The 13,443-nt window shown below is 40.1% G+C and overlaps 1 protein-coding gene and 1 long non-coding RNA gene across 2 annotated transcripts; one reads left to right on the top strand and one right to left on the bottom strand.

Moving 5' to 3' along the window:
- Nucleotides 1–5,374: 5,374 nt before the first annotated feature.
- LOC124275185 lies at nt 5,375–7,119 on the bottom strand. Its single transcript, XR_006898230.1, has 3 exons — nt 7,016–7,119; nt 6,487–6,592; nt 5,375–5,607 (listed from the first exon to the last, which is right to left on the bottom strand). It is a non-coding gene; the product is annotated as an uncharacterized LOC124275185 (long non-coding RNA).
- A 2,889-nt stretch (nt 7,120–10,008) lies between these two features.
- LOC124275187 (uncharacterized transmembrane protein DDB_G0289901-like) lies at nt 10,009–11,618 on the top strand. Its single transcript, XM_046710678.1, has 2 exons — nt 10,009–10,015; nt 10,699–11,618. Exons 1-2 carry the CDS (start codon nt 10,009–10,011, stop codon nt 11,616–11,618), a joined length of 927 nt encoding a protein of 308 aa, XP_046566634.1.
- The last annotated feature ends 1,825 nt before the right edge of the window (nt 11,619–13,443 follow it).

The raw sequence follows: 13,443 nt of genomic DNA on the forward strand, positions 1-13,443 counted from the left end.
CGTATTTACAGATTCATTATCCTGCCTTCAAGCACTTCTAAATGTGACTTCAAGTCACCCAATCATCCTGGACATATTAGAACTGTACAACGACCTTTCTACTGGCCAATATGACATCATCCTCTGCTGGTTGCCGGGTCACGTCGGCATAGCAGGTAACACTAAGGCCGATGCTGCAGCAAAAGCAGCTCTCGAAAAGCCCCTATCTCCACTGCTAATCCCATACAGTGACTTCAAACCCACTATCAAAAGCTATACTCGGGACCTGATACAAAAAAGGTGGGACACTCAAGTAGGAAGAAACAAACTCCATGAATTGAAGCCAACAATCGGTTATACCTACTTGGGTTGTCAGTCAAGACGCGATGAGGTAATTCTACGACGATGTCGTATTGGCCACAGTCGATTTACACATGACTATCTGCTGAAAACGGATGGGGATGGACCCCCCATGTGTGTCTCTTGCGATGAGGTGATCACCGTCAAGCATATTCTGCTTGACTGCGTGGACTTATCGCCTGCAAGGGACTCACATTATGATGCAACAAACCTAAAAGATCTGTTCTCACGCGTGAGCGCCCATCTGATACTGAACTACCTGAGGGAAGTTGATCTGTATCATAAATTGTAACTGTGAAATGTAACAACCATAAATTGTAACTATGAAATGTAACAAACCGCCTGCCTTTAAAATTTGATGCTATGACTTTTTCTGCTTTTGAATGACAATGTAATCAATAAATGTCTTTGAAACAAAACTCATTCCGAGTATGTACTTACAATATTTACTAATGCAAACTTGTTCTCGTCACTATATGGCTGGAAAAATGCCGAAGTGACGTAAAGCTCAACTCAACTCAACTCAACTCATCACAAGGGATACGAAATGGAGGATCTTCGCCTTTTAAAAGGTACTCATGCGTATATCTTGTGTGGCCAATACGACATCGTCGTATGATGACCTCTTCAAATCTGGACTGACAACCCAAGTAAGTGTAACCGATAATGGGTTTTATTTCATGTAATTTATTAATACCTACTTGGGTATCCCACTTCTTCTGCATCAGATCACGGATGTAGGTTCTAATGCTAGCTTTGTAATCAGAGTAAGGAATAAGAAGTGGTGTCACAGATTTGTTGAGTGCTGCCTGAGCAGCAATATCAGCCATCGTGTTACCAGAAATGTCAACGTGGCTGGGTAACCAACAAAAGACGATGTCGCATTGGCCAGTAGCAAGTTCATTGTACATTTCAATAATTTCTAATAAAAGTGGATGTTTGCAAGAAAGATTTTTAATAGCCTGAAGACACGAAAGAGAATCTGAAAAGATGAAATATTGTTTATATTTACGGTGTTTATTAATAATCTGGAAGATATTGTTTTGGAACCAATGACAGTGGCACAAGCAACCGCGCCACCATCCTTGGATCCATCAGTATATAAGGATTTATAGGTATTATATTTATTTCTTAATTGACTAAATTCTTGTTTATACTGTAAATCATTAGTTTCGGATTTTTTAAATGTGGTTAATGTTAAGTCAACTTCTGGCCTTACCAATTGCCAAGGAGGAGAAGAAAGGAATGGTTTAATTCTGTGCCCAAGAGGCGGAACAAGAGAAGGCTTTTTGTTATACAAAACCTCATAAAGAGGATTGAAGACACAGGTAAATGCAGGATTAGATTCGTTTGAATATAGTTTGGTAATATATTGTAAAGATAATTTAATACGGCGTTGGGAAAGAGAAGGCTCATCTGCCTCAACATAAAGACTATCAACTGGAGAGGTTCTAAATGATCCAAAACACAGTCTTAGACCTTGGTGGTGAACAGAATCAAGTAGTTTAAGGTTGCTTTTGCAGGCTCCGCCATATACGATCGAACCATAATCAAGTTTAGATCGTACCAATGATCGGTATAAGTGAAGAAGCGTAGTTTGATCCCCTCCCCACTTTGAATTGGAGACAACCTTTAACAAATCGAGTGCCTTCAGGCATTTAGCTTTAAGGGATTTAATATGTGGGAATCGAAAATTAGGCCCAAGAATTTGGCCTCCTTTACAACTTTGATGGGAGTGCCATTTAAAGATAGTTCTGGGTCTGTATGCGGCCTATATTGTCTACAAAAGTGTAGACAATTAGTTTTGGACTTTGAAAATTTAAAGCCGTTTTCAAGACACCATTTATTTACACAACTGCAATTGCCGTTCAATAGTATGCATATTTTTACCACGACAAGAAATATTAAAATCATCCACAAAAAGTGATCCATCGATTGAATCGTTTAAAACCTTGGATAAACTGTTTATCTTGATACTAAATAAAGTGACAGACAAAATACTGCCTTGAGGGACACCCTGATCCTGACTGTAATGATCAGACAGGGTTGAACCCACTCGGACTTGAAATTGCCTGTCTTTTAAAAACCGTGATATAAAAAGAGGCAAACGGCCTCTCAAACCAAAATCATGTAAATCCTTTAAAATGCCATGCTTCCAGGTGGTATCGTATGCTTTCTCGAGATCAAAGAATATCGATACGGCATGTTGTTTATTTACGATTGCATTTTTAACCAACGATTCAACATGTATTCAGTATCACTTACATTTGACAGGTGTTGTTAGTTCTCTTCAATTACTTCCAAATTAAAACACACAATGATTTATTGTTACCTGCACTACATGTTAATTGTGTAGTCAAATCTCAAGAGTCCACATCCAATTTACGCAAAAAGTGAGTTTGGTAATCTCTTACAAAGATGGGTATATGTATGTTTTGAGTTATAATTTTGGCTAAAAAAACTGACTAATTTAACAAATCTAAAATAACTTCTCTGGGAAGTGAATTCGTTGTAAAATGTTTTCTTTAGTCATGGTACATGATTTAGTGCTCGTCTATGACATGACTTTCCTTGAATTTTGTATTCACAATGTTAATGTGTTTTAAGGGGTCTTTGCAGGTGATCAGTAAAGTAAGATTTTGAAATGGTGAAATGTATGTTTATTTAATTACTTCAGATCTGGACCATTGCCATAAGGCTAAGTCTGCCATTAAACAGGTTAACAAAACATGAAATCACTTAATTCATTACTGTGACCTCAATATCTTGTAGACAAGATTCTAAATGTTGTTCTCATTATTTAATGTATATGTCAGGGTAGAGACTGCGATGAGATTCTACCAGTAGAGATTGCGATCGTAGTCTCTACTGGTAGAGACTACGATTATATGGAATAACCTATGCAAGCAAGTGCAAGCTTATGCAAGCAAGTATAATAAGTGGGGATAATGTTTTCCTATTATTTGCCAGCTATATTTCAACTTAATTATTGTTATCTTGTTAACTTTATTTGTTAAGTTTGTTTTGGAGTAAGGTATTTTGTTATTGTTTTTTGAGTGGAGTCCAAATTTGGTATCAATAGTAAACTTCAAAATTTTAATGGGTCATTTTTATTCTAATGTGCGAAAAGGCCTATGGCTTTCACAATCCCTGGACATGTATATAATGCTTGACAATGCATTGACCGGCCCAACCAACTTGTGAAGATTTGTATTACACGTGATGATTGGCAACTGATGCCATACTAACATGCTGAATCAAGCTGCTGTCAAGATGCAAACAAGACTTTTTTTATAATGTCAAATTTTAAATGGTTTTTTATTTTGTTTAGTAGTGTTCAGTTTGTCTTATGCTAAATTTGTTACTGAAGCAATGTTAAAATTATATTTATGTCAAAATGTCCTTTATGTTTGAATCAATCACTTGCAATAAACACTCAAAATCAAGTAAGATTCTTGTCAGGTAGGTTGTGTTTTTCAATGTTACAGTATTTCTTTTTACAAATCATAGTTTTTGTTATGCTGAGTGTGGCCATGATGATGAACCAGTTCCGAAATTATGTTGTCAGCATTCTTATGCTGGTGGGATTTGACCACAAGGGAATTGTTTGTTTTCAACAAATGGAATAATTCATGGCAAATGGCTATAAAAATCAGAGCAAGTACCCATTGCGTCAACCCCACAAAAGAGCCATGTGTGCAGACATTATAAATATCTAGCAGCAGCATTTAAACAAAATGTTGTGTTACAAAGAACATTAGAATTGGTCATTGAAGGAGACACTTGTACTTTCTTCTTGTGTGATGGGGACAAACATCTCATGTTGATTTGATGCTGCAGATATGTATATAAAAGTTCATAATGTCAAAAAATTAACAACAGCAAGTTCGTATATACCAAAATAACAAACAAAACTTTTGCACAAGCAAAAGAATATACAGTTTTTATTTCAGACAGTTACAAACATTTGTTTGATGTTCATTATTGTGTAGCCACTATAGGCAGTAGTTTGATCCACATGAGATGCCTGGCATGAACGTAATACGACAACTGTCATGCCAATAGCAGCAATTTGTACATAAATGAAGACATGTTGGAGCATTATTCATCACAAATTATTTAACTTTCTGGATAGAAATATAAGTGTGATAACTGCAACAATCTAACATATGGTATATTTGTACATAGACATTTATTAGACATACTTAAAGATTTTTCTATCAGATAATCACATTAAGCATATATATATCTAGTGTGGTAAGCTTTCATGGTAACAGTGTCATGAAATTAAACAAATTTAGATGTAATTCACACATGACTAAGAATTTCCATCTTGGTATTTTGATTTGTTAACACGTCTAAATCAACTCTGCAGAATATGCTTCTTTCATCTACGAGCCATTGGCAGAATACGCCATCTCATCAGTCGTGATGCAGCACACGGTCTGGTCCAGGGACTTGTTATATCAAGAATTGATTACTGCAATAGCCTCCTTTTTTTGCTATTTCTCAGAAGCTGCTATCAAAATTGCAAAATGTCCAAAATACAGCCTCCCGAATCATAAGCAGAACTTCAAAGCGCTCACACATAACACCTGTCATGAAAAACCTCCACTGGCTGCCTGTTAAATCAAGAATTGACTTTAAAATATTGTGTTTTGTCTACAAATGCCTCAATGGCATAGGCCCAGAATACTTGAAAGAACTTCTTACCAGAAAGACAGCTCCGTTCTCAGAATCTGAACCTACTCTCTGTGCCTCGGTTCAAACTGCAAACTTTTGGAAGGAAATCCTTTGTCTGCTCTGCCCCCTCTACTCTGGAACTCTCTCCCTATCACCATTAAATCAGCAGTTGACTTTTATTCCTTCACACGACTTCTCAAGACTCATCTGTTTTCACTGCATTATGACTAGCAACTAGTCCCTTATTATATATATGTATATTATCCACTCACTTTGTTAGCGCTTTGAGCATGGGCCTTGTGCATGGAAAAGGCGCATTATAAGTTCACATTTATTATTATCATTATTATTTGTCACCAGTTAGTTTGTTTCTTATGTAACATTGATAATATGTTGCGCGAAAAAAAGCTACGGCAATACATGAAATCCATCTTTGTCTTTATTGTCACAATAGTTTGATGACTGAGTTACGGTCTTGGACCCTGAATATATCAACCAAGATGAACTGTTCATCAAGCATTTACTGCTGGACAGTAACCCCCATTGGCTGTATGAAACCTCATCAAGCGATGAACGTCAGAATGTCTAAAATTGGAAAAATTAACAGATTCTTTTATAATACATTTTAAATTAAGCACTGAAATATCAAATTCAAGGTCATAACCAACAAGATAGCCATAAAATAACATAAGCATACTATACACTGGTCCTGTTCAATCTGACCATTCAAAGAGTTCATCACACATAACATTAACAACAACTTTGAGATTACTTGATGTATCATTTAACCACAATTAATTAAAAATCAATTTTAAATCAGGTTAGATCTACAATAAGTATTGTTTTGAAGGTTCATGTAAGGGATATATATCCTTCAACATTCATTAACCTAGGGTTTGATGTACCAATAATAGTTTGTTCAGTTTCTTTCACATGCAATTCCTATTTTCAAAACATGAATATTTAGTAGAAATTACACAGTAAGTCAGTTCTCAGTAAAACACTAATATGGATACATTTACGCTTTAATGTGTAACTACCAGCTGCAACTAGCAGTATCGTGTCTGTAAAGCAATTGTGTCACCACTTATTGAACTAAATTCATACATCACCTACATATATGATCCAAACGGGGTTACGTCCCTTGAACGGCGCAGAGTGAACAAGTATATTTTTTAAAGATATTTGACTTGCTGACAGATATAAATATTAACGTGATAAATGTTCGAACTTGCGTTATATTCCGGTTCGATCCGAAACTCAATTGACGACACTGACGTAGCGCGAACATTTAGGAAAACAGGTTATCTGACAATTGTAGCAAATCATGGAGGCCCATGTGACGGACAAGTTTTCACCCACTTTTCTAAAAGAGACAAATAGTTGCAATTTAGCGCCCCGTGACCATCAGAACTACACAGAATGTACACAACGATGTATTGTTCTAATAATACAAACACTTACACGAACCGATCTCTGGTAGTTCCTTTCTTATGTCCGTTTACAACTCACTAAAAAAACAACAACTTTCGTCACGGTTGCAATGGCGGGAGCTGCGCGCGCCACCTACCTACGGACATGACCCAAACAGAGTTAACTCCCTTACACGTGATTCGACCAATTGTTCTATTCATTGATTTGCTGACATATACAAGAGTCAAATCTGATTCAAAACAAGCGTTAAAGCCCTAACATTTAATTCCGATACGTAACACAATTAGACACAGAAGAAGCGCAAACATTTAAGAAAAACAGGTTATCTGACGATCGCAGCAAATCATGGAAATACGTGCCCACGTGACGGACACAATATTCATCCACTTTTATAAAAAAACCAATACTTGCCAAATACCGCCGTGTGACCATTAGAACTTCTTGGAATGTACACAGCAATGCATTGTTCTAAAAATGCAAACATTTAAATGAACAGATCTGTCGAACTTCCTTTAAAATTTCCGTTTACATCTTGCTCAAAAAAAGAAACTTTCCTCACCTGTTGCAATGGCGGTCGAAGAGGCGGGAACTGCGTGCGCCACCTATCTGTGAACACGATCCCAAACAGAGTTACCTCCCTTACACGCCGCCGAGTTCCTAAACAAATGACAGCAAATGAATTTACAAAAACAACGTATTCTAAATGACTTGTTCATTTGCCGCATTAGACTGGATTATTTGCCCTCACCGCACTTCATGACGATAGCTTTATGCATTTTAGCTGTTTAATATGCATGCTCAGATATCATATAAATAGATTATCATATGGTCTGGTATAATTTATAAGAAAAATAGATGTATAATATTTGGAAAAAAACCATACATCGGCTACAGTGGTATTTTCATTTATTATTTGTCAATTCATTAACTGTGTTGTTTTTCAGTTGAGTTGAGTTGAGCTTTACGTCACATCGGCATTTTTCCAGCCATATAGTGACGAGAACAAGTTTGCATTAGTAAATATTGTAAGTACATACTCGGAATGAGTTTTGTTTCAAAGACATTTATTGATTACATTGTCATTCAAAAGCAGAAAAAGTCATAGCATCAAATTTAAAGGCAGGCGGTTTGTTACATTTCATAGTTACAATTTATGGTTGTTACATTTCACAGTTACAATTTATGATACAGATCAACTTCCCTCAGGTAGTTCAGTATCAGATGGGCGCTCACGCGTGAGAACAGATCTTTTAGGTTTGTTGCTTCATAATGTGAGTCCCTTGCAGGCGATAAGTCCACGCATTCAAGCAGAATATGCTTGACGGTGAACACCTCATCGCAAGAGACACACATGGGGGGTCCATCCCCATCCGTTTTCAGAAGATAGTCATGTGTTAATCGACTGTGGCCAATACGACATCGTCGCAAAATTACCTCATCGCGTCTTGACTGACAACCCAAGTAGGTATAACCGATTGTTGGCTTCAATCCAATCTCAACAGCACAACATATTATCAATCTCAGCTCCCTGCTGCAATAAGCCGCAGTGAGTTATTGCAGCTTTACCATCGTTACGAGGTGCACATTTGCAGCTGGGTGAAAATGTGTTGATTGATTATAACTTTAGCCCTTACATACTCCATTAGCAAAGTAAGCGTTTTGATGTGCAATGTTATCCACAAAGTACTCCAGTCAATATTTTCAGTTATGATTGAATGTTTAATACATGTTAATAAGGACAGACGTTCAAAGTTTATATCCACCTAACCGAAATCCACCATGGCAAATGGTGAAACCACAGGTCGATCTTACACTCACCAAACTCAAGAAGTCTGAAACAAATCCCTTGGTGTTTCAACAGGAATACAACCAGTTACGTTCGAAGTATAACACTCACAGATCCATTTTCACAGACGGATCCAAGGACGATGGCCAAGTTGCCAGCGCTACAGTCATCGGAGCCAAGACTGTCTCCTCTAGGATCCCCGACAACAGTTCCATTTTCACTGCTGAAGCCAAAGCTATCTTCTCAGCTTTGACCTACATTCAACAGCAAAATCAGTCCAAAAACTTCATCGTATTTACAGATTCATTATCCTGCCTTCAAGCACTTCTAAACGTGACTTCAAGTCACCCAATCATCCTAGTGAGTGAGTGAGTTAAGATTTAAAGTCACATCGGCAATATTTCAGCCATATCGTGACTAAAGCAAGTTATAAATATATCAACAATTTAAGTGAAATTATAAAATTCTGCCGACGAAGGACAGTAAAATAACTAGATAATCACAGATATATATGTAAAACTAGTAATTGAATCTAAAACATTTTAACTATAGGGGACAACACAATATAAAAATGGGCTATAGATCGCCACCAACTGAAGGTAGATCACCATGCTAGGAGCCATGCCCAATCATCGTAGACATATTAGAACTGTACAACGACCTTTCTACTGGCCAATATGACATCATCCTCTGCTGGTTGCCGGGTCACGTCGGCATAGCAGGTAACACTAAGGCCGATGCTGCAGCAAAAGGAGCTCTTCAAAAGCCCCTATCTCCACTGCTAATCCCGTACAGTGACTTCAAACCCACTATCAAAAGCTATACTCGGGACCTGATACAAAAAAAGTGGGACACTCAAGTAGGAAGAAACAAACTCCATGAATTGAAACCAACAATCGGTTATACCTACTTGGGTTGTCAGTCAAGACGCGATGAGGTAATTTTACGATGATGTCGTATTGGCCACAGTCGATTTACACATGACTATCTGCTGAAAACGGATGGGGATGGACCCCCCATGTGAGTCTCTTGCGATGAGGTGTTCACCGTCAAGCATATTCTGCTTGAATGCGTGGACTTATCGCCTGCAAGGGACTCACATTATGATGCAACAAACCTAAAAGATCTGTTCTCACGCGTGAGCGCCCATCTGATACTGAACTACCTGAGGGAAGTTGATCTGTATCATAAATTGTAACTGTGAAATGTATCAACCATAAATTGTAACTATGAAATGTAACAAACCGCCTGCCTTTAAATTTGATGCTATGACTTTTTTCTGCTTTCGAATGACAATGTAATCAATAAATGTCTTTGAAATAAAACTCATTCCGAGTATGTACTTACAATGTTTACTAATGCAAACTTGTTCTCGTCACTATATGGCCGGAATAATGCCGATGTGACGTAAAGCCCAACTCAACTCAACTCAACTCTTCTGCATGTTGCCTAATGGCATCCCGTTCTGGATTAGACTGCCAATCATCTGAAAACAGTGACACTTTTAACCTTTCTGTGCACAAGAAGTTTCAAGTCTAGCCATATCTTTCTATGACATCAGTCTACATAATTGAATCTTTCAGATCATGTGAGAAATGATAGTATAAACACACAAATACTGATTAGCTGAACATACTAACCTACATAAATCTGAGGTTGAACATACATTACAGAAAACAAATAGACCCTAACATATCGTGAACACCTGGATAAATGTTAAGCACATCTGACTTGCCTTTGTTACCTTATATAATATTTTTGCAATCATGCCAAGTACTGAATATAACTTTTATTTTATTTACACCACTTAATGATAATGGTAAATAGATACCAGCTATTGTATATTATTTCCTGTTGGTGTTTTATAAAGTATGAATACGTCATTCAATATTGGAAATTAGGTATGTCAAATGATCAAAGTATACTGTTTTCTCAATATGACCCTGAAAAAATATTCTACCACCAGGAGCTTAAATTTACGAATGTATGATTTTTGTAAATTAATGATGTAAATTGATAAGATCCATCTGTTTTTATACAAGTTCAATAGTGTCAGGAATGAGTATTTCATCACTGGTTTCTTCTTTGAGAAGATATAGGAGTTGAAGTACTTAGTAAGGATAAGATATATGGATGAACAACTTTACAATAATTTGGAGCAATGTTTTGATGTGGGTGATAATTCAATTAGAACCTACATCAAAAAGTCTGCCCTTATTGTATTAAACAAGTTGTTTATCCATATATCTTATCCTTATTCTTGTCTCTGTTTTAGATATGTTGTGAAAGAAGAACTTGAGGGAGGACGAGGCCATGCAGCGAGGGACTGGGAGCATCCAGCGAGAAGAAGCAGCGAGCGAGAAGAGGGGTAGAAGCAGCGAGGGAGGAGGGGAAGGGAGGGAGAAGGATGTTACAAAGGAGGAGGGAGCGCTGAGAGAGGGGAAGCAGCTGGACAGGAGAGGAGAAGGAACAGCGAGACAGGGAGTTGACAGTGAGGCAGGAGGGATCAGCAGTAGAGAAGGGTGCACTGAGGGAGGGATCAGCAGTAGAGAAGGGTGCAGTGAGGGAAGCATCAGCAGTGGAGAAGGGTGCAGTGAGGGAGGGATCAGCAGTGGAGAAGGGTGCAGTGAGGGAAGCATCAGCAGTGGAGAAGGGTGCAGTGAGGGAGGGATCAGCAGTGGAGAAGGGTGCAGTAAGAAGCATCAGCAGTGGAGAAGGGTGCACTGAGGGAGGGATCAGCAGTGGAGAAGGGTGCAGTGAGGGAGGGATCAGCAGTGGAGAAGGGTGCACCGAGGGAGGGATCAGCAGTGGAGAAGGGTGCAGTGAGGGAGGGATCAGCAGTGGAGAAGGGTGCAGTGAGGGAAGCATCAGCAGTAGAGAAGGGTGCACCGAGGGAGGATCAGCAGTGGAGAAGGGTGCAGTGAGGGAGGGAGGGTGGGAGAAGCAGTGGAAGATCAGCGGTGGAGAAGGGTGGGAGGCAACAGCAGTGGAGAAGGGTGCAGTGAGGGAGGGAAGCAGTGAGGGTGCAGTGAGGGAGGGATCAGCAGTGCAGAAGGGTGCACCGAGGGAGGGATCAGCAGTGGAGAAGGGTGCACCGAGGGAGGGATCAGCAGTGGAGAAGGGTGCAGTGAGGGAGGTATCAGCAGTGGAGAAGGGTGCACTGAGGGAGGGATCAGCAGTGGAGAAGGGTACACTGAGGGAGGGATCAGCAGTGGAGAAGGGTGCAGTGAGGGGGATCAGCAGTGGAGAAGGGTGCAGTGAGGGAGGGATCAGCAGTGGAGAAGGGTGCACTGAGGGAAGCATCAGCAGTGGAGATGGGTGCAGTGAGGGAAGCATCAGCAGTGGAGAAGGGTGCAGTGAGGGGGATCAGCAGTGAGAAGGGTACACTGAGGGAGGGATCAGCAGAGAGAAGGGTGCAGTGAGGGGATCAGCAGTGGAGAAGGGTGCAGTGAGGGAGGGATCAGCAGTGGAGAAGGGTGCACTGAGGGAAGCATCAGCAGTGGAGATGGGTGCAGTGAGGGAAGCATCAGCAGTGGAGAAGGGTGCACTGAGGGAGGGATCAGCAGTGGAGAAGGGTGCACTGAGGGAGGTATCAGCAGTGGAGAAGGGTGCACTGAGGGAGGGATCAGCAGTAGAGAAGGGTGCAGTGAGGGAGGGATCAGCAGTAGAGAAGGGTGCAGTGAGGGAGGTATCAGCAGTGGAGAAGGGTGCACTGAGGGAGGGATCAGCAGTGGAGAAGGGTACACTGAGGGAGGGATCAGCAGTAGAGAAGGGTGCAGAGAGGGAAGCATCAGCAGTGGAGAAGGGTGCACTGAGGGAGGGATCAGCAGTGGAGAAGGGTGCACTGAGGGAGGGATCAGCTGAAGAGAAGGGTGCAGAGACGGAAGCATCAGCAGTGGAGAAGGGTGCACTGAGGGAGGGATCAGCAGTGAGGGAGGGATCAGCAGTAGAGAAATGAGCAGTGAGACGATGGGGAGCAGGGAAAGTTTGAAGGGCAGCGAGGGAGGAGGATGCAGTGATAGAGGGGAAGCAGCTAGAGATAGATGGGCAGCAAGCGAGGAGAGAGGGAGGGGCAGTGAAAGAGAGGGAAGCAGCGATAGACAAGCAAGGGGGAAGCTAACCTCCATAACAAATATGCAAAAAGCTTAGAGGCGTATCACCTCCCATCAAATGATACCGAGGATGTCAGCCTCGTTAAAACCTGTCGTCAAAGCAAAAGCAAACCAATGCCATACTCAATGCCACAAACTTTGCCATACTCAATGCCAGAAATCTTGCCATACTCAATACCAGAAACTTTGCCTCACTCAATGCCAAACACCATGCCTGACCCAATAGCAGACACCATGCCTGACCCAATAGCAGACACAATGCCTGACTCAATACTAGAAACTATGCTTGACCCTGAACCTGTAAGCAATATTCCAAACTGCTATGAAAGTAACCATGCATCAACAAGCACTGCCTGCTTTAAGAAACTAAAAGACCAATATACTGGTAATACAAAAGCCTCAAAGAACTTCCATGGAAATGTCATTAGAAATTCACCATATGTACAAGGCACATTTGATCAAGGTCACCCCAGATTTGGCCAGCACAGTGGTAAACAGTGTGTGGCAAACAGTACGTCTGCAATGTTGTTCAGCACAATTAAGGATATTTCCTCATGGGATACATATGATCTTGACAAAGTCCTTTGTGCAGGAAATCTACTCTATGACTATATCATAAACCACAGACCATCAACAATTCGTGATGCATACCTTCTAGTTGATGAAATTCCTTCAAGTTTACCCTACTTTGACCAAGAATATACATTTGAAATTGGTGAGTCTCTGAGTGGCTTTGTCATGAAAGACATTATTGAACAAGCAAATCTTCCACAAGTTTTATCTCTAGATGCTGCACTCCAAACAGTATTTTCAAGCCATAAGTCTACTTATGTGACATTTGGAGAAGCAACATTTGCTGTTATTGAAAGAAATGAGAAATACTATGTGTTTGATTCACATTCTCGAAAAGCTACAGGATTGCAAGTGCCTAGTGGTACGAGCATTCTCATTGAGTACACATCCCTCCTTCAGGTCTATGATTACTGTTTGAATCTTGCACATTCAAGGAATCTAAAAGCAGACACACAGTTTGAAGTGATTGGCATGACAATCACCTCTGGTTTTAAGACATTTGATACTTCCTTTGCG

The sequence above is a fragment of the Haliotis rubra genome, unplaced genomic scaffold (assembly GCF_003918875.1).
Source record: "Haliotis rubra isolate DU_JTF1 unplaced genomic scaffold, ASM391887v1 Scf1990, whole genome shotgun sequence".
NCBI lineage: Eukaryota > Metazoa > Mollusca > Gastropoda > Lepetellida > Haliotidae > Haliotis > Haliotis rubra.